Below are 22,761 nucleotides of genomic sequence, written 5' to 3' on the forward strand. Positions count from 1 at the left end.
CCGTGCAGTTTCTGGACCTGGCATTCTCCACAGAATAAGCAGGCACCCACAAGCCTGAGCAGGACTCAGCTTGGAAGTAATGCTCCATGTCAGAGAGAACTGATAGCCATAGTGAGCTAACCACAGCCCAGTCTTCTCCGTGCCCGGCATTCAGAAAGGAGAAACTCTGTCACTGAACAAAACCTTAAGATACCTGGACGACTTGAGGTTGGGATGGAGTAACAAGGGTGAGGTGTGGACAGGTGGCTCAAACAAGTGAATGGAAAAAAGGGAAGAGATCTGACAAGAGTTGACTCTGCTTAGGGATTCTGTACAGTCACACAGTCTTTGTTTTCACCTCTGAACATTCAGAATCCCATTAGAGCTGATTTCCCACTGCCATTGTCTCAGAAACCATTAGATGCTTTGAGAAAGGCAAGTGAGTGGACAAGGTCTAAATTCTGAGATGAGGGAGTGATATTAAAATGTATTTTCAGTTCTGACAGCACACTTATTTACATTGTCAGGATACTAGCATATTTTGATGACTGTCTCTACTACTTTGGACAGGCCACAGAGGTCAAATGTGTGTTAACTACCTGATTCTATAATATTACTAACCACCAAGGTAATTTTCACAGCTAAAGCAGAAAGAAAACAGATTGTGTAAAGAGTCATGCATCTCAAAAGAACCACGCTAGATGACATATTGATAATACACTGCCTGAAAGCATTCAGTCTTTTTCTATTAAGTGATATCTAGTCTCAATTAATTTGCCCTTTACAGCAGTGCATTACACTGCCCTAAGGGAGAAATGAGGGTAAACATGATTCTTGGTTTTCTGTCGCTTGTAGATCAAGGCGTTGCATAAGCATTAGAACAATATGTGTGGACGTATCAGATGGAAGACATGGGTCAGGTGCTCACATGGCAAACACCGCCAGCTGGCCCCTATGGCAACAAACACCTCAGAGTGAAAGGCTACTTAGCTTCCTAAGTTCAGCCACAGACCCTGAACCACTCTCAGGAAGACAAGGGCTAATCTGAGGGAGGGTGAAGCGTGTTTCCCCATGCATACTATTGTGTCTGCATTCACAAGATGGCAGTTTAACTATGGGTGGCACTTACATCTTGGTTAGACATTTCCCAGTAAGGTCTCTCTCCATAGGACATGACCTCCCACATGACGATGCCGTAGCTCCACGCATCACTTGCCGAGGAGAATTTTCTGTAGGCAATGGCTTCTGGGGCTGTCCACCTTATGGGTATTTTCCCACCCTGGAAAACAAATTGGAGATTTTTTTCAGCTGGGTCACAAGTGTATTAAAAACTGAAGTGGCATTCCAATTAAATAACTTTTATTAGAAAGACCTAAACACTGCATGATAGCATTGGCATTTTAAATAAAAATAAAAACAAAACCAGAGTAATGTAAAAATGTCAGGAATATTTTTCCTGTAATAGCTACTTGGTGAACACAGTTTTAATGGGACATAAGTCACACTTCAGAAATATTTTATTTCATTCATTAGAGAAATTTATTTTCACTTTAGAATCACACAATTAAACTCACTATCATGCCATTTGAATAAAGTTCCAGATTATAGGACATTAAAACTAAGTATCATCCAACATTCATTAAACACTGTACTGCATTATAAATAATAATGATAAGTTCTAACCTAACTGAAGTCAAATGGTTAAATACAGAATTGAGACATCCTCTACAAATTCAATTTTTATCAGAACTCTATTTCCCTTTCATTCTTTTTCATCTGTTACGATTATGTTTATTTGAAATAAAAAAAAATCCTTGAACATTATACAAGAGCCCCTGAGAAGGCTGATCTTTCCTTAGAACTCTTTAGTTTATACTTTTCATTCTTCAGTGTTCAAGTTAACATCTGAACACATTAGACTAAATTGCATGAATTAAATCTATACTGTTCAGGTATTAAAGCCTGCGATGCTGTTACACGTATTTTTATCAACACATCACATTTTATCTCTAGAAACACCTTGTAAGTCCCTTTTTCCTGTAATGACAAGAATAAAACAATTCATCCATTTGATTGGCAGTCTTTGAAATCTGCTGCTCTGGACAGCAGGTTGGGCGGACGGGAGCGACTGAAACGCCACTAGATGGCGGAAGAGAACAAGGAGCGGCTGCCAGACGGCGGACTCGACCCCGCGGAGACGGCTTCTGTTTCCAGCTGATTTTCGACAGGCAGAAAACCCACCACCACGGAACTGTTTCCTCATTTCAGCACTCTCATGATCACGGCATCCGATCACCTGCTGTGCTCAGAGTCTGGTGTTAGGGTGAGTGGGGTGGGAGGAAATAAAGATTGCATTCTCCGGCCCTTGAGGAATTGAGGGCTGACATCCTTAAAGAGGAAGCTGTTAATCGAGTAACCGAAATTGAAGGGAAAAGAGTTTTTTCCGAAACAGGAATAACTAGATTTCACAAGGCAAATGAGAACATTAACAGAACCCTCATTTTAAAGACTTGTAGCAAGGAATTGTTAGAAGGAACCCTGAATTCGGTCTTGTCATTTTACAGGAGAGCAGGCTGGGCCCAGGGTTCAGAGATTTAGAGGTAACTTCTTCACATTATCAAAAGCACAGAGTGTCATCTTATGTCACCGTAGGAGTATTACGGGACATTGATACAAAGACGCAAATATTTCAGCATGGGGGGAAAAGCGAGGCCAAACTAACTTTAGCGTTGTTTTAACTTTGAGTATCTGTAACCATAGATCATAGCAGTGAAACGGAAGGGAGCCTGAAACCTGGGGTTTTCACCTTTTGGGGCAAATTAAGACCTGGAAACTGATTTTACAAAGTTGGTGACAGAAGTTTAAGAGGGTAGTGATTTGGGGGAAGGAAGCTGCAAGGGGAGGATTCATTCTTGAACCCAAGCGGAGTTCCAGATAAAATATAGGACCCATGGTTAAATTTGAATTTCAAATGAGTAACACATACTTTTTTTTCTTAGTATTAGTATGTCCCATGAATTATTTTTTTTGTATAAGTATGTCCCAAATACTGCATGAGACATGTTTATACTAAAAAATATTCATTATTTATCTGCAATTCAAATTTAACTGGGCATCCTATATTTTTATTTACTGCATCTGGTAATCCTTAATCCAGAGCATTAAAAAAAATTCAGAAACGGGAACATTGATCCGACAGAATACAATTTTTCTGAAAAAACTAGGTGGTCTGTAGTGCACGAGGGGAAAAGGATGCTGTGATGTATGTTCGTGCACCAGCACGACAGCAGCCTTTGTTTTACTGCGTGTTGTGGCTGAGGCTCCTCTGTCTTGCTGCTCTGCTTTTCGAAGCCACTTAGGTCTGGCTCAGGCTTCTTTCAATTACAGAAGCCATCCTTCCAGAGAATAAATACCAAATCTGTAGATTTGGCCTCAGAACAGATGCAAGAGCAGCAGTCTCATCCAGCATTTCTGATTCTGGATCTTTCTTGGCCTCTTCTGGTGAACAGGATGTGGAAGTGTGACTTGCTAGTCTGCTGGGCTGTCCCCTTGCTAGATTTTGCTGAGTTTTATTGAGACAGGCTAAAAAATGGAGTTAAGGGCTATTTTATGTACATTCACTTAGAAATGACATCTCATATAAATGAGTCATATAAATTTATATTTCCTATAACTTGGTATCACATGTAAATGATAACTTTATCACTTTTCTTCCTAAGATTTTATTTTTTTTTTCCCCAAGGGGAAGATATTGCAGAATGTTTGATTAATAGCACCACTGCTACCTGTTGTGGACTGAATTGTAGTCCCTTAAAATTCATATGGTGAAATTCTAACCCTTAATGTGACTGTAATCTGGAGAGAGGGCCTTCGAAGAGATAAAGTTAAATGAGGTCAGGAGTGTGGGCCCTAATGCAACATGACTGGTGTCCTTATAAGAAGATGAAGAGACACCAGAGGCCGGCAGGCACAGGGAAGAGGCCATGTGAGGACACAGCAAGAACTGACCACATGCAAACCAAGGAGAGAGGCCTCAGGAGAAGCCAAAACTGCCTGCACCTTAAATTTGGATGTCCAGCCTCCATAACTGTGAAAAATTTGAGCCACCCAGTCTGTGGTATTTTGTTGGGGCAGCCCTAGTGGACTAATACACTATCCCCTTAAAAAAATCTTCCCCCTAAGATGAGCAACATTGCAAAATGGACAGTACATCTTTATTTCAAATTTTATTTCAAGTGTCATATTGTAATGGAAAGTGAGCTAGAATGAATCTTAAAATACGAAACATTGGCACAGAAGTTTTAATGTAGGAGACACAATTCTAATTAACAAAAATGCGTGGTACCATGAACCTGACGGTATACACAAACAGTAATTCTGAGCATACACGGGATGGAGATAAGAAAGCATTCAAATCTTTGTTTTTTCAAATGGAGGATATATACTAGATTACAGTTAATATCTAAGTGCAAGATGAGACAGAAGGGACGAGGCCCTTGAGATTATTGTATTGTCTCTATTGCCTTTCCTACTTTAGAGGAAACAATGAAGTCCAGTTCTTTTTTTTTTTTTTTTTTAATTAAATTGAATGGACCAACAAACTTCTCCGGCTTAATCTCATCTACTTATTTTTGCCCAAGATCTTGAATCATAGACAGAGGTAATGCACTGATGTATTTTTTTCCTGAAAGCATTAACCACCAGATGTTTGTTTCAGGTTTCAGTGATGAACAAACAGACCTTTAGATTTGAAATCACAATCACTGGAACATTACATGTTGCTTTACCATATGTTTATAATAAAAAGGAAGTTACCAAAGATGCTAATCAAAATGACTGAATGTAACTCAAAAGCCTTCTCATTTACTAATACCTCTGTTACCCAGCAAGCTTAATCACTGAGGGAACAAAGGAGAAACAGGAAGTAAGGAAGCTGGATATCACCACTGAAAATGTTATTAACAAACCTTTTCTCTGTTTTTCAAGTCACATTCAGCTCTTGATTTCTACTAAGTAGGTTATAGGGGTTATAGCAGGGAAAGTGCTAAAGGGAGAACCAGGAGCCTGTGTACCTGTAAACTCTGCACCCCTTGTGGAGCTGTATTAACTCACATCTGAGTTTTAGAACCTAATCCTCTATCTTCAGTGGAGGAAACAATCAATTGAAATATAGTAAGGTTTGGAAGCGTAGTACTGAAACCAAATGGAAAAATTCCATTGAGCAATAGGAACACACTAAAAATCTCCCTCTTTTCTCATTCACTGGATTTGATGGTTATCTTAAAGGCAAATGGTTTGAATAGGCACCAATCTGCCTGCAGACTTTCCTTTTTTTATTTCCTCAGGCTACCTCTTTAGTACCCAAATTCCAACAAGTATAAAAATTACAGTACAGAAAACACATATACTATGCTTAAAGATTAATTTAAGGAATTTCTAATGGCAATTCTGGCTAAACAATATTTTTCCTCATGAGCTGCAAATTAGAAGTGAGATGCAGTTTTACTGTAATCCATTGTGTGATCCTGGGCAAGTCTTAACTCTGAGTCTTATATTTCAGATCTGCAAAATGAGGGGATTTGAATTAAAGATCATAAAATGGTAAACTATAATGGGTTTTAATATTTGCCTACAATTTCTCAGCTCCGACAGCTCTGATTAAATTGTAAGGAGATAGGTCATATGAGTTGGTACCTATACTGTGTGAACAGACAGCCTGATAACAGACAGCAAAGCATGCAGGCACACTCTTAATTTTACATCCCAGGTCAATAATTAATGGTCACAATGATCATGTTGAGTGAGAAGAAAGAGTTAAAATAATTCAATCACTTTTTGTTTAAGAAGGTTACAGCATGAATAATACATCTTAGGTAGGCATGGAATCAACACATTGACTTTTTTTCCCTTTTGTTTTTTAATAGGGTTAATTAATCCCCTTAATGGGTTAAAATACTGTTAATGAGTAACCATTGGTTATTTGGAAAACTCATTATAAGGAGACTTATTGATGGCAGACGAAAGGGGCATTAATGTGTTTACTGAGAGATCACTTTACATTATAATTTCTTGTCAGTGGATTATCTGTGGCAGAGTGGTCTAGTTTTGGGAGCATTGATGGGGGAATCAGCATCTGGGATATTCTGCCTTAACTCACAGTGGTGTCCTGGAAAGCCATAGCAAATCACAGAAAGATCACACAATAGTTATACAGAAAAGATATTTTTCTTTCTCTTGGGAATTACTGATCTTGAGAAATAAACCCATCTCTGAGCATCTATTTCTAGTCTGTATTCTCAAATCAACAAATTAAAACAGTCCAGTGCACAACTGTATAATTCTGTGTAAGCCTTTAACTACACCCTCTCCCTGCTTCTCAGAGGGGCACATACTCTCCTCCTTCACTAAGATCTACTGATCTAGGGCAACTTTGGTACTTTGTGAAGTTTCATTCTCTTCTGAAGTATGGGGTAATTTCTATCCTTCCTTGAAGAAAGTCTGAGAACCACAATACAATGAATTCTTTTGTGGTCACAAAGGAGAAAGCTTCTCGTATTTTGGCTTCCAAGCTAACTGTTGAGGGGGTTAAACGAGACAGTATGCATGAAGCAACTCTTAGCTGCCAACACATGGTAGGCACTCAGCAAATGTTACTTGTTTCCTTGATTTATGTATTTAAAATTTGTCTTTTGGGGGGACTTGCTTGGCTTCCAGCACAGACCAGCATCCCAGGTCACTCATCTGGAGCCACTGAGCCTACCTCCTACAGTGCCCATGTTCAAGGGTGATCTTCTCAAACCAGAGGCACCAATTCTGCTGATGGACAAGCTCTGACTCAGCTCTTGTAATTCAGACCATGTCATGTCCAGTTTGAGTTTGGTTCCATGTCTATGTTTTTCCTGTTGCCCCACCACTTCCCTTTCAAAACTGAAGACCTATCTCATTCATCTTATTTTTTCATAGGTAGATTTCTATCCTCAAAGAACATTATCTGTGGCTGAATGTTGGCACCCACATTTCTGCCTACAGTTGGACCCATCTGATAATGATTCTCTCTGGAATTCTTGCCTTTTCCTTGAAAGTTTCTCTTCTCTTTGTAGAGTTGTGACACACTGGATGGGTTACAAACCTTTTCCCTCAAAAATGCATATGCAGATACACACACACACACCACACGCACAAGATTTTGCATCCGTATCATGAGATTCATACATGTCGATCAAGATAATCTTGCAAAAGACCCTTTTAGGCATAGTATTTTAAAAATGTAAGTCATGGGTTAATAACAACCAGTTTTTATAGGATGATAAGTACTGTAGAAATCTATGGTACATAGCATTGTTTGGGGCCAAAAACATATGAAACACACCATTTTTTTTCTCTTTTACATACAATAAAGACTTCCTTAACAGTTGTTTCTTGTTCCTGTGTGGGTGTTCACTGAGGTCTCAGGGTCTTGGATTTTATGAATCCAGAGCTCACTATTTGACCTTGCGCTGAAATAGGCCTACAGTTAGGCTTTCCAAGGCTAAGTTTTTTAAGTGAGTAAAATGTCTTCAGACAGGCCGTGGGCTGCCCAGAGCACCGCCACTCCACTCTGCCGCTTCACCGAGTCTTTCATCAGACGCACTTGCCCTATTTCCATTACGCTCGTGGCTCCTACAGGCGTTGCTGTTCCCCTGTCCCCACTCTGACTTTAACCCAACCTCCTTGTTCTGATTAGGAAACAATTATCTACTTCTGAAATGTATTTACCCATATTTTTCATAAGGAATAGGAACAGCTGAGGAATGACTTCAGCTAAAGTTGAATGGCTAGCTTGTCAGCTTTGTTTTCCACTCTCTAAAAAACTCCTTACTGTGGAAAGACTTTCTCATTCTTCTCTCCTCACGCTGTCTACTTGGAACTACACTACGTATTTATTCACTGTCTAAATGTATAAACAACTCAGTGAATGCTATTTTTTCTGTTCCTTTAATGAGACAGTGCTTATCATGCTACTCAAAGCCTCAAGAATTAGAATCCTTTTCACATGCTTCCTCCTAAATTGCTCCTGAAAACAATTCATTGCCACGTATCTCTCAGTACTTATTCTCTTTCTGATGAGAATATAGTTGCTATATCATTAAGTGAATAACACTATTCTGAGGGTATCTGTTAAATTAGATTTTCCATTCCATCCTATAAGGTAGATAAAGGAGGACACAATGTTACTATCATGCATGGGGAATTAAACATATATATATGTTTAATAATATATAATAATTATATATATATAATTGTATCTGAGTGTAGATAACTTAAACACCACTGACAGTAAAGGCAGATTAAAAAAAATAATCTATCATTCATTATGATTTTACAAATATACTGTATGGTAAGGTCCCAAGGGGATAGCTGATACCAATAGAGTGAAAAACACTACTCCACTCTTCTCTGGACAGTACACTGTTCCCCTAGAGCGTCCTCTCCCTCTCTATTTTTCTCTCTCCCTCCATTTTGCATTTTAATCCAGCTCTTCAGAAGATTAGCTACCCCTCCACTTCTTCCCGAGTGTATTTTAACGAGCTTTTCTTAAGCATCTCACCTATAGTTTTGATGGCAAAGACTTATGGAAATTAGCACAGAAGTAACAGATTTTTAAAAAATGTACCACATAAATCATAAAGGGGAATAAAAGATTACTTATTTTGGGCCATTAATATTGAGACAGTTAATACATTAAATGCTAATGTAATATATAAAATGATAATATAATTCTTCCTACATATAACACTGGAGCATTTACAAAGCATTTTTATCTGAATGGCCTCAAATTGATGTATACCACCAAAGAGCGAATACTTTGCTTTCTTGTCAAGTGGCCCTGCGAGAATAATACCAATACAAAGCAGTGATTAATCCTATACCTCCCATCCCCGTCAATAATTGGATGCTATTTATTTGGGGAAAAATTCAGATCCCAAAGATCTGACATTCAGATGTCTTCAGGAAAAGAGACTGTGTAAAAGGAGGTATGTCTATATTTACAGTAGTAGTATTTGTAAACCCTGTTTAAAAACAAATATTTAAAAAGGATGGAGAAAGTGTATAGGACTCCAGGCACACACAGTAGTGATTCTCATAATCCCAGGGGTGCCTACTTTGGAGAGAAAGTGTACTATGTGGAGTGAGAAAGCAACTGTGAAGCAAAACCCCCGGCTTCTAATTCCTCTTTTCCCTAATCTGTTGTGTGATCTCGGGCAAGCCACAGATTCTCTGTCAGCTGAGAGGGCTTGACTGTGTGATCTTGCAGGTCATGGGAAGTTTAATACTCTGTGATTTGTCAATACACATCGCACCCCAGTGAGTTAAAACAGAAGGCACAACCTCCACTTCCGTCTGAGGAAACGCAGCAGAAAGGGTGAGTGCGGAGCTCAGTGGCTTCCTGAGTCACTGTTATGCCCACAGGCACTTCACACATGAAAGCAGACTCTTCCTGACAGACCCACAGTGCTTTGACTGAACGTATCTGAGAAGCAGGTCTTCTCTTGCAGCTGTGGCATGCAGTGTTGTGATGTGTCAGTTCAGAGTGCAACTGTGACCTCAAATTACCCACTGTCAGAAAGGCTAGCTCTGAGAGTAACCTGAGGAGGAGAGACAAGATGACGTAATGACATCTTTAGGGGCAGTCTGTCTGCGACCGGCTATGCTGACTGATGAGCACTCGACAGAAGAGAGGGCAATCTTCTGAAAGAGCAAGAAAGCATTGCTCTGTGGGCAGCACAAGGCTGAGGGGCTCACGTCCAAAGGTGGGTAAGAACTTGAGAAAAGTCTGCAAGTCCCTGGGACTGGAAATACCAAAACAATGTTTAGTGCAAATACATCTATTTTAAAGGTAGACTTTGGCTGAGAGAATTATTAAAATGCTAGTGTGCTCAATAAGTTTTAAAGTTGGGATCAAACGATTAAAATATGGAGAACAGTTTTCTTGTATCCTCGGGTTTTTAGTAGAGAAAATTTCTACAAACCTTTGTTCATTCCATTATTCCAACACGGAATGCTGTCTTGTCAGTTTTCCCTCAGGTGCTGTTTTGTTCATGACTAACGTGCTTACTCCTCTTCAGCCTGCCTGCAACACCCATTGTCTGCCTCACTCATTTGGCACTTAGCGTCACGTACCTTCTGTATACCACTATTTGGCTTTTAAAAATGTGGATGTGCTGTCATCTCAGGAAGGTTATAAAAATCTTGGAGGGTCTTCTATTCTTTGTAATCTACTTTACAGTATTTAGCATGGTGCTATGATTATATAGGAATTTAATGATTATTTGCTGAGGGGATGACTGGATGGGATGAATTAGGCAAATGATGTAAAATGAAAAACCACAGTCTCAGAACCATACGTGTGTGAGTGGAATTCAAATGCCACTTTTTAGTTCCTTCTTAGTCACCATTATGAACTTGGTTAATGACAAGGAAAAGAAGAAAGGGAAGTTTCCCATTCTAAATTTTCAGTCTATAAAGGGCATCACACAGAGAGGCGCTGAAAATCCCTGGTGGCATTCATTCATTTGTTTCCTTCCTTCCTTCCTTCCTTTCTTTCTTTCTTTTTTTTTGATCAAACTTTTTTTTTTTTTAACACATCTCACATGCCAGGTGCTTGAGTCACAAAGACATCCTCCTTGTCCTTAGGGAGATCATGTTAGAGCAGGAAAGACATCAATGTAAACAAATAACGGCAGAGCAGAGGGTAAGGGCTCTAACAGAAGTCTGTACAAAATTCATCTGGCAGCAAAAAAGGAGGGCCAGCTGTTTGGGATGGTTGTGGGGAGAAGCAGAAAGGTGTCATAATAGAGCTAATGTCTTACACAGAGTAAAAAGAAAAGTAGGAATTTGAAGAGTAAGACAGAGGCCAGGGCTTCCTTTCAGAGAGAACGGTGAGTTCAAAGGCACACAGAGGGTGGAACAGCATAATATGTCCAGGACTTGCAAGCTGCCTAAAATTGCTGCTTCCGAGAGTCCAAGGAGGAAACCAGTGGCCATGAAGTTGGAAACATCGGTGGCCATGTCACTGAAGGCTTGGTTAGGCATTTAGAATGGTAGTCAGTACAGTTTCATAATGTCACCGTAACTTGAAACGTGTCCCTGGAAAACAGAATCTTATAATTTGGGGTGCTGTCACAATTTCTGTATGCGAAATTACATACAACTTGGTTTGATTTGTTTGTTTGTTTTCATCCTAATTTTGTTGTGGCTTAAAGATCTGTATCATTTGATAAAAAGTGCTATAAATAAGTTTAAAAAATTATTCTAAGCATAAGATAACAGGGATCCCAAACCTCTTTCTTGACCTTTTGCACTAAATGTCTAATAAAAAATTAAATTACTTTTAATTCTGGCAGAATCACCTGCAGTAAGTGTGTGCAATCATGCACCATACCAAGCAGGTTGAAAGGTCTGCTTTTACTTGCATAACATATTCACTGTTTTATAGCAGATTTTCCCAGTGACTAAATTTTGGAAAAGCAATGCTTTTAAAATAAGCTTCCAGCTTGTTTTTCTCAGGATTAAGTACATCATGTAGGTTCTGAAGTCTTGTTCCTTGTGGGCAGCAGATGGCTCTGGGGGACATCGCTGGAATGCTGAACAGCATAATATGGCAGAATCTGGATGTGATGAAGCAAGGAACCATCTCTACCACCTTCAAATAATATCAGGAGGCAACCACAAAGTTTTAAATGAAAGAGGACCTATCTGGTTGTGGATGGGGTCTCTTAAGAGATCAACCTGAATTTTTATGAGCCCATTCCATTTTTATCTTGAATGGTTCCTGGTTCTTATTTCACTCTGTACGCTCTTCTCAATCTATTTTTTTTTCTTTTGCTCTCTACTGTCCTGTTTTCTTTTACTATTCTTGCCAACAAATACTTGTTGTGTCTGCAGATTTTCCTGAGGCAAATCTGATCCTTACTTGATCCTTTGCTAATTTTCTCAGAGCTTAGAGATGAGTCTGAGCATAACAGACAATCAATATTAGTTAAAGGAATTGGAGCTGTAGCATAAGATCATGACAGTACTTATTATCTAATGGGAGATAATAACACACAACAAAGGATGTTCTGAAATGTGACAGGTACCATGAAAGCGGAGAGTCAGGGAAGGCTTTTGAGAGAAAATAGTGTCTAGGCTCGGGCCTTATGGAAGACTGAAGTTAGATGAATAAAAGAAATTGGGAGAGGAGGAGACCTGGGATGGAGAGAGGAAAAGACTGGTCCAGGCAGAGAGAAGAGCAGGTAGACAAGAGAGAGCATAACAGAGTTAGAGGTACTGAAAGAATTTGAGTGCAACTGTAAAGTAGAATGTGTGATGAGGGAGTGGGGAGAGAGAGAGACTAGAGAAGTGAGCAAGGTAGTGATCATGGGGGGCTTAAATGATCTTAAAGGAGGTGGGCAGGGTATAGCTCAGTGGTAGAGTGCATGCCTAACATGTATGAGGTCCTGAGTTCAATCCCAGTACCTCAACTAAAAAAAAAAAAAAGGATCATGAAGGGCTTCCTAGGGTATTTAAAGAACCTGGACCTTTACTTGTGTCAATTGAAAGACTTCAAGCAATGGGGTGATAAAAATAGAGGTTCTGTGTTTATTATTTTTTAGATCACTTTGGCCGCATTATGGAAGAGTGATGGGGGAATAAGGGACCAAAAGGGGGAAGAGCAGAAATAGGGAAGTCTTGCCATCTCTAGAAAGTTAGTACATTATTTAATAATCCTATAATAGTCACATATGACACCAAAGTTATGTTATATATGTTTAACACATTTATGTCAATTTCTCTTACTAGATATTTGCCATATTTCAGAGAATAATGGAATGACATTTACGCTGCCTAACATAACATATCTAAATGAGAGTCCTTATTAATTAAGTAAACAAAGTTGAGGGAGGGATATTAAAAAACTCATTTTGGAAAATTCTCAAGGACCATCCTGAAGCATCATTTACACACACTATGTATTAGAGAAAACCCTCTAAGGACCTGCTAATTACACTAGAAAGATTTCTTATAATATTTAAAATTAATAATGCCATGTTTAAAAACAATCTACCTTTTCCCTATTTAATCAATAATGATTTTTGTGTGCTTAAGTCTATATAAAATTCATAGTTTAAATAGTTTACTTGAAAGGTAGAAGGATAAATGTCCAACTTTTTGTCTTGTTTTATTTTGTTTCCTCACATATGTACGTGTACTGGGTAGAAGAAAGAAAATTCACTCAGAGAAGTTGCTTTTCAGTGCTGTCATTTATGAAATTCTATAGGATCAATTTTTTAGTTGTTTTCCCCTCTGACAACAGATTTGCTCAGGGAAAAGGACTTCACAGGGGCTCAATATTATACTCCAGAGAAATACACCCAAGGTCAAGTTGCTGAAGCAATTCAAGGCATCAAAAACAGCAGTTACGGTTACCAGAAGCTTCATTCATTATTTAAGCATAAAAGAAGGTAATTTATTTGATAGTGTTTTTGATATGGTTAGTTTTTACCTATACTCTTGGTCTTATGTTTGCATTTTGTTTTGTTTTTCAGTTTACTAGTAATTTTAGAGCCAGTGTTGGTTGGAAAGTTTTATGTGATGTGCAAGTTGCTACGTCTTCTGTTCTGCTTGTCATATTATTGCTCTAAGTAAACATCTTTCACAGCATTAAACTTGTTCTCGTATCTTTCCGGTAAACAAAACTGAACTTAAAGCAGACCCCTGAGAATTCAGGAAGGAAAAATATATCTACTTGTGGAAAAATACCTGAGATGTTAAACCCAATATAATATTAAAAAATAACACCTTAATTTGCATGAAAGCTCCTTTCACTTGAGGATGGCTGTGCTCATATTTTTCATTTAAAACATGAGCTTGGTCATCTCCAGTTAGTCTTGGGTAGGCTTTGGCTAGCAGTCCACAAGCAGAAACATTTGGCCCAGTTTTACGTTATTGACCGGCTCTTCCCAAATGCCTTCTTTCTGGAATCTAGAGGCAGTTTCACGTCAGCATCGTAGTGCATTAGCGTGGCTGTCAGCAGTGCCTCCCCGGGGCCGACTGCTTTCTGCATGGCTTCAGCCAGTGTTGTCAGTCTTTTACTTTTATGAGCCCTAAGATGATCCCATCCCCTTTCTCCTAAGTATCTCTTAAAAAGGCAAAATTACCTTTTATAATTCAAGGAAAAAGATTTAGTACAGTGGGTGCTCATGCTGATGATGGTAACATGAGGATGATAGTTTAACTATATTAAACTTGGATTTCTTTATTTAGGACTCTTTATTTGTTTGAAGAGAAAGTCCTAGAGGTTTTAGTAGTTCACTGCGTTAAATGATGGCTTTTATGATCTAATCAGTAAAACCCCACGATTCAATCAACCCATGCTAGTTGAAGCCAGAATGATTTGCATGCCACCTCCTAAAAGCATGACCATTGGAATGACAATAAAAAAAAAATAGTGATTAGGTTGTACCCATTATGTGACAGAAAAATGCTAAAAAGTTCATTTTTAGGCATTATAATAAGAATTATCTTACATTTAAAATAAATGGAAAAAAATCTACTTCTAAAAGTTTCTTTCTTTGCTTAGATTTATAAGTCAGGGCTTTTAGAGTTTTTAACTTTTTGCTGAAACATGCTGCAACTCTTCTTGGAAGCATCATGTTTCTAAGAAAATTCAAAACTCCACACTTTTATCCCTTTTCTAAATGTGCATCTATTTTGAACAGATGCTTAGTTTCCAAAAGTATTATGGAATTTAAATATTACATCCATCTTTTTAAAAATATAACTTTCTTATTTTGTCCAATGGGAACTTTCAATAAGCAATAAAAAGTCCTTGTTAGTGTTTCCCTCGTCCCAAATCACTTCAACAGTAAAGGAGAAAAAGTTCTTCCTCTATTCTAATACATTGATCTTCACAAAGGTTGAAAGATAATAAAATATCTGATAAAAATGCATAGCTTTGACCCTCAAAATCTGTGTAAGTGAAAGGGAGTGAATATTTCTGAATGCTAAAATCGGTACTACAATCATATTTTCTTGGCAGGCTGATTTAAGGAGCTCCCCATGACAGTCAAGTTATACTATCCTTGACAGTACAACTGGGTGAAAAGATTCAGATCTGTTTTTATATTTAATTGGAGTGTAAGGGTCAGGCTGTCAGAGCAGGAGACTCGTGCCAGCTGTCAGGAAGGGCTACTTTTGAGAACACTGAACTAGGAATGCAGATACCTTACATTATCTTCAACCTGGCACTCAATTTATAAATTTGGGGAAATGGCTAGGTATCTCTATAGATTATTTCTACCACCTATCATTTAAGGAATTGACTGCATTATGTTGATAGGGGATGGAAAAGAAGAAGGAAGGGATTATAGGTGAATGTGAAAGTCAGATAAGTATAATTGATACTGTGTGACAGTTAAGAAGGTAGGTAATCATTATCAGACAAATTCAAATAGTAATATTAAATTTTAGTATTTAAAATGAAATTATATATATGCATATATTCTATGATTGTGAGAAATATGTTAACTCAGAAATATGTTAGACTATCAAAATACACAATAAATGATAGAACTTTTGTATTTGTTGCCAGTTTGAAATAGTATTAAGCATCAGATATAATAAGTGCGCAATAAATTTTTGCTAAAAGAATATCATTAGCTGTCAGTGTACTGACTAACTAATGTTCAGGAACATTAGTAATTAAATGACTTTAACCTGACTTTCTGCCCTCTCACCGTCTCTTCTCCCCAAGAATGAATCCTCAGCCATCACTGGCATACTACGCTCTCTCTTAAGCTCTGGGGCCACTAACTACCCCTACCAGGGAACCCTGAAAGCTTTAAGACTCAAAATTGAGTCAGCCTTGTGGTGTCCTCCTTGTCCATTAGCTCCTGCTTGGTTCTTTGACACCAATCCCTGTTTAGTTCTCATACCTGGATAATTGTCCTGCCCCAATATAGTGTAGAGGTCGCAACAGAGTAAGGTGATAACTACAGTTCTTGACCCTAAACCCCATAAACCATGTCTAGCACAGTTTGCTTGCCTTCCTGGACTGCGATTCATTACCTGCTGCCAGGTGCTCTGCCCACCACCAGGAAAACCTTTCTCTTTACCCTCTGACATGACCCACCTGCCTCCTGGCCTTTGGCCTGTGATGTGGCCTGTGTGAGTTTTCCTAACATTCTTTTCCTTCTGAATGCCATTTCCATTCTTCTCCCTGCTGGCCTGCCCTGGTCTACCATCATGGTAGATGGACTACTGCCTCTGAAAACCCACATCTTTTCAGAATTGTATTTCTGAAAATCCATTGTTTCTGTTTGGATTATAATGTGCAGGACCGAACATTTTGTGAGATTGAAGGAAATGAATATACATGTGTGTATACATGTATAGTGTGTGTATATGTGTGTATTTCTTTTTTCCTCTATACCTCACACTTAGAGATGTTGTCATACCTTAAAGGAGATAGTTCTTTCTTAGTGGCCTTGACTTTAGATATTCTATTCAGCTCAGTTGAAGAAGCTGATTTCCTAAGCTGCACAAATATGAAGGGATATGTCAGCTTCTGTTAGCCTCATCTGCTCCGTGGACCATGCCGCCACCCCTGAGTGCTGATGGGGCATTTGCCTTGGGAATGCCAAGTCCACCTCCACTCCTTCAGGTCCATCAGCTACAGGCTCAGAACTGGTGACTTCCATCATCACTCTGGACTTGAATACACTACACACAGAATGTGGAACTTGGCATCTCATGCGGTCACTGAAGGTGCCAGTTCACTCAACTTGGAAGCCTGGGGGAATTAATTCACAATATGGTGAACACTGGCCAGTGGAAACAGGAGTCAGGAAGGAGCTGCACAGAGAGATCCCTCCTTCTTCCTTCTTCCCATGAACGATGCCAGGCGTGGTTCCTTCGTACAACCCATTTGGAGACATTCTACGCGGTGAGTGGACATGTCTCTCAACCGCTGTGTCCTTCACGGTCCGCGCGGAGGGGCAGCAGCACAGCGATCCGTTGTGATGTTGGCCCCATTCTTCCCTGTCTCACCCCCATTCTTCCCTGTCTCACCCCCGTTCTCCCCCATCCAGGTGCCCTAGTTTTGTACCCCCCAAACAGAGCCTCGCCAGTTTACATCCTTTCCTGAGGCTCTGTGTTCCAGGGAAACTGGGCTCAGACAGTTTCCACAGAATCACTTATCTGCCACCCCTCAAAAACTCAGGGTATTTGTTCTAGTCAAATGTGAGTTTAGATGAAATACAGTTAGTTAAATGCTTAACTGAACACATATTCTAGAAGATTGTGGCATAAGGGAAACGGCGGCAAAAAGGGATTCATTTTCACGTTTTCGAGACCGTCCTCGTCTCTCTGTGGGGCACAGTGTATTCTCCCCGGTCTTGCGTTCTTGCTGAGTTAAGGTTTGGTGTCTGTGCTGGACTTGGGAGTTGCATATCAGAGTCCTTTCTGTGTGGCCTCTACTTTATTTACTTTCTGGGACAGTAAAGCGTAGAGGTTAAGAGCTCAGGCTCCGGGTGGCACCGCTTAGATCGGAATCCTGCCTCTGCTACTTAGAAGCTGTGTGCCTTTTGGCCAGTTCCGTTACCTCGCCATAGCTCACTTTTCTCAGCTGTAAAGAGGAGATAATGATCTCTCAATGAACCTATGGGGCTGTTCCGTGGATTAAAAAGGAGAATGCATGTAAAATGCTTGTGACAGTGCTTAGCTCACTAAGAGTAATTATTAGTATTATTTCTTTTCATATTTAGTTTCTGTGCTAAACACTGTGCAGAATACACTCAAGAAAAAGGGAAACAACCAACTCTACCTGTTATTTATTCTTTATCTCCATCAAGAGGGATGGCATTTGTTGCTAACTGTAAGTATCTGCAAGGAGCGAGGGGGAATAAACTAGTTCTCCAATGGACCCCTGAAGTACATACTTCTGAAATCTTGTCTGTATACACCTGGGGATTCTGTTCTGGCATGGTGAAGAGAATTCCACGTGTCACAATGCCCAGTATTTGATCTCTTCTCACAACCACCACGGCATTTTCCTTACTGGTTGTGTAACACTAGCTCTTTCTGTCTTTGGGGGACTCTGCTTATCTGTAAATGGAAGATAATTCCTCACTGATTTATTTACTCGTCATGAAGCATTTAGTGCCAGGCACTGGGCTAGGACCTGTAGACACAGAGATAAATAATGCCAAGATCCTGTACTCAGTTTATTTATTGCTAATAAAAGCAGTTGCCACCCTTTTCAGACAAAGAAAATGAAGATCAGAAAAGGCAGGAAAAATGTCCAGGGCAACACGGCCAGCCAAAGTGCCAGACCTAAGACTGGGATGCAAACCTCTGCCTTCAAACCAGTGCTTCTTCCATATTATAATTCTGCCCTCCTTTTGTCAACATTCAGTAAAGTATTATGAATAAAATATTCTATAACAATAAAGACATTCACGCATTAACTTTATCGTGCTATTCCCTTGAAATTTGTTGTTTCACTTTTTAAAGCATTAGAATGTCCTCTTTCAACTTTTAGAGGCAAAAGACCAGTGAAGGTAAATTTTCCACAGGGAAGAACATGTAGGTGGTGAAACAGTTTTATAAAGAAATCTTTTATGTCAAGAATTAGACGGTGAAGCAGCTTGCTTGTCACTATTTTTTTTCTTCTTAAGACAATGACTCTTTATCAGTAAATGAATGAATAAGAGAAACATATAGTAGTTATTTTTACTAATTTGCTTTTATCTTAAAATTCATTAATAGTTTAACTGGTTTACATTTAAGTTAAATGAACATAAATTAATAATTCACTTAACACGCCAAAAAAACTAAGGACGGGTGCAGCATATAAAAGAGGCTAGAATACTCGTTCAGCCCATTTTGGGAGTGTTTTTTTAAATGGAAGCAGTCTGGGGAGGAAGGCCAGCAGCACCTGCACATGTGGGGCAGACTGACACAGTGAGGCGGAGACGCAGAGGGCCCCACGTCCTGTCAGTTCAGGCGACTATATTTGATGCTCTGGAAATGGATAACCCACCTCCAAGCCAAACTGCACACTGACAGGTTGATACCAACTTCATCATGATCTAATTGGTGGATCCCTGGGAGCACTCTAGAACAGACGGCCCCATGGAAATTGTACACATAAATCAGCCGAAGTAAAAACTCCTTTCACGACCCTGAAACATTTCTTGAGGTCTGGAACACATTCATCTTTTAAGGTTTTTACTACTGATGAAGAGACACAGCCACTTGCTCCTAGAAGCCATACGCTCTCGTGTCCTTGTCTTTCAGGTTACAGAAAATGGCCTTTATTTCTGTAAAGGGATATTGAAGTTGGGCTCTGTCTGTCTCAATTTCAGTCAAGGCCCAAGAAGGCCAAGGAGAAGACAATAACAGTAGGGATCCCACTTCATAAACCTCTCCTACGTTATAACAAGGCTTCAAAAGGGAGACTTAAACACAAAGGAACAAAGTCACTGGTTTTGTCACCTGTTGCTCAGCACCCAGACCATGGAGGAGGTTGGGGTGGAGAGAACTGTTTCTGGAGAATGTAGGTGGAGTGGCAAAGCTAGTGAGGGACCTCTATAGGAACACTGGGAGAATTTCCCTTTGCCATTGGAGTTTGGGGAAATACAAGGCACTTGCTTTGAATCCATGGCTGGAAAAGCTTAAAGGTGATACACTGGCTGGTTGCTACCTGTTCCAGTGAGAGGACACTAGTATATAATTCTAAATCTGAATTTAGTATTTAGTGCTAATATAAAACTGGTAATTTAGTGTCATAATTAGGAGCTATGACCACCAAGGTTTGAGTTTTGGCTCTCTCTCATCTCTGGGTCTTATAACTTTGGTAAAATCAATCTATGCTTCAATTTTTTTTTTTAACCTGTAAAAGTGAGGATAATCATAATCATACCACTCTTCTCTTCTTGGGAAAGTTCAAGAACTTAATACATGTAGACAATGCCTGGACCATCGTATGCCCTCTGTAAAAGTTAGTTACTGTAATTATGATTATGTCAATATCTGGTTGTGTTTTCATTAACAGCAGGGCAAAGGAATGTATCTCTGAATCAGATGTGGGCCTTGTAGGATGGGACCAGCTTCATTTTTCTTTTTTCAAAGGCACTTTCTCCAAAAGTGTAAGATGCCAACAGAGAGGTGAACAGCTGGAAAACAGAGACTACCGAAATGATCGTGAGCTCTAAAAGGCACCGAATCTGTTAGGAAATCTTCAGGAAAGAGGTGTATAGTGATTGGGGGGGGGGGGTGGTCCCCAGAGCACCTATGAAAGTAATGAGAGAGTTTTAATTCCCCAGCATGTGACATCATCAATGCCAGATTGGGAGAGTACCAGTTAAGTCAAATCTTACCTATTCTTCTTCCCATGACTATGAAAGGGTCAGAGATCTTATACAGAAAGCTGGGAGGAAGAAGTCCTATCTTTCAAGATCACAGTAGAACAAGCAGCACCAAGAAAAGTGAAATTTTTTCTATTTGCGATCCATGATGTCTGGCTCTTTCAATCTAACAGTTTGGTGTCAGATATTATTCTGTGGTTTTGAATATGATACAGAAAGTTATTAAGAAAATTATTAATTTGGGGAGATGGAGAAGATGGTGGAGTAGAAGGACGCTCGCAGGTCACCCTCTCCCACAAATACACCAAGACTCACATCTACAGACCCACTCAGCCAACCAGAGCACCTGTGGAACTCCGACAGAACATCGCCCTCTTCAAAAGATAAAGACACCAAAAATCTGGTAGGAGAAAAGGAAAAAAGAAAGAACAAAAGGCAAAGCAGTGCGGGACAGGTCCTACCGGGAGGGAGCAGCAAAGGAGGACTGGCGCTCACTTGCTGGGTCTCCCCTCTCCAACTGAGAGGCCAGCGGGACAGAGGGGGAGCCTCCAAGGCTCGGATCTGTACAGAGCAGCCCTTGACTAACAGAACTAAGTTAAACGGGCACAGAGCGTCCCCCCGACACCCAGCCTGAGACGCGGGCCGGCAGCGGCGGGCAGGGCCAGGCTGCACAAGCCGGGCGGAGGACGGAAGTGGCTGCATGGAGGCAGCCCCGGGGGAACGCAAGGGGCTGCGCGCCGTGGCTGTGGGTGCACAGGGCAGAACAACCTGGGCCCTCCATAAAACAGCACGGTTGATGTGGTCTCGGGGGAAGGGTGCACACCCCTATCTCTGAAAACCCGCGGAAAGTTTTCGGGGGAAGAGAGGCGGGGCTCAGGCACAGCCGCCATATCCTCCGCGCTGAGCACTCAGGCGGGGGCGGGGGCGGGGGCGGGGGCGAAACCTGCACCTGCATCCGCACCGAAGGGCTTAGCAGCCTCAAAGGCCAGACTGAGACTGGACTGCAGCCCGGGGCAGATAGGATCCTTCCATCCTGGTCCCTCAGAGAACTTGCTCCACAAAGACAAACAAGGACCTGGGTTCTGGCTCGGAGCAGGGACAGGGCTGTCCCTCGGTCTTCCCCGAGCCCACCCGCGGAGCGCCGACCGGGGCGGAGCTCGCAGCTGCACAGAGAGCGGAACTACCGGCGGCGCAGGTAGAGGGAGAGCGGCCCCCCTGCCTTTCGGGCAGGAACACAGCCCCTGACCGAGGTGCTGGGAGGGGGCACGACCTGCCCTCCTACCTGGCCAGTCTGCAACATCTGACTGCGGCATCCGGAGGGGCAGCGACCTGCCCGCCCACAGCAGAGAGCTGCACCTGACCCAGTGTTAGGCCAACGGAGGGCCTCTGAAAACAGCAAGCTGAGCTTCCAAAACAGGACGAAGACAGAAAGACTTCACATTAAAAGCACACAGACTCCAGGAGAACACCGACAAACCCCCCCCCCCCCTTTTTTAATCTGTTTTTACCTGTTCTATTTTCTATTACTCTCTTAATCTTTACTTCTTAATTCATTTCTATTTCTCTTGGGTTTTGATGTCCTGCTATTGATTAGACACAGGTTTCAAATACATCTATTCATCTCCCCCCCCCTTTTTTGTAAAGGTTTTAAAAGGACGTCTCAACCCGATTAATACTCTGCTTCAACTCACTCTTCTATTATTCATTATACACTGTTTTCAAACCCTCTTTCTCCCTTCTTTTAAAATTCTTTCTCTCTCTTTTTTTTTTCTTTTTTTCCTAAGTTCTATTCCTAAATAGGCATCAGATAGATAAAATCCTTAAGGACCAAAATAAACAACTGATACTCCATAAACCACAGTGCCAAAGAGGTATGAGCAAGATGAAGAAGCAGAAAAACCTTTCCCAATTGAAAGAACAAGAGAAATCCCCTGAAAGAAAGATCAACGAAATAGACATCGATAGCCTACTAGATCAAGATTTCAAAAAAGGAGTGATCGAATTGCTGAAGGAATTAAAAGAGATAGTGTTTAGAGATATAAAATATGTCAAAAATGAAATTGAAGCTATAAAGAAGAGCCAAGTAGAATGGGTAAACTCATTGACAGAGATGAGGAATGATCTAATAGCTGTGCAAAGCTGACTAGATAATGCAGAGGAACGAATTAGTGATCTAGAAGACAGGGCAATAGAAAGCACCCATTCAGAAGAACTACAAGAGAAGCAAATAAAAAATAATGAAAATAGCATAAGGGACCTATGGGATAATATAAAGCATCCCAATCTTCGCATAATAGGGGTCCCAGAAGGAGAAGAAAGATCAAAGGGGATTGAAAAGGTTTTTGAAGAAATCATGACTGAAAACTTCCCAAACTTAAAGAAGGAATCAGAT

At 40.4% G+C, this 22,761-nt stretch overlaps 1 protein-coding gene across 4 annotated transcripts in view; it reads right to left on the minus strand.

The window, feature by feature from the left end:
• Positions 1–22,761, minus strand: part of EPHA6 (EPH receptor A6) — a 730,500-nt gene that overhangs the window by 27,213 nt on the left and 680,526 nt on the right. For all 4 annotated transcript variants that reach the window (XM_064496237.1, XM_064496232.1, XM_031457432.2 and 1 more), the window contains one exon: positions 1,109–1,258. In XM_064496237.1, coding sequence (XP_064352307.1) covers positions 1,109–1,258 — 150 coding nt within the window. The remainder of the gene's footprint in view (positions 1–1,108; positions 1,259–22,761) is intronic.

Source organism: Camelus dromedarius, chromosome 2 (assembly GCF_036321535.1).
Source record: "Camelus dromedarius isolate mCamDro1 chromosome 2, mCamDro1.pat, whole genome shotgun sequence".
NCBI lineage: Eukaryota > Metazoa > Chordata > Mammalia > Artiodactyla > Camelidae > Camelus > Camelus dromedarius.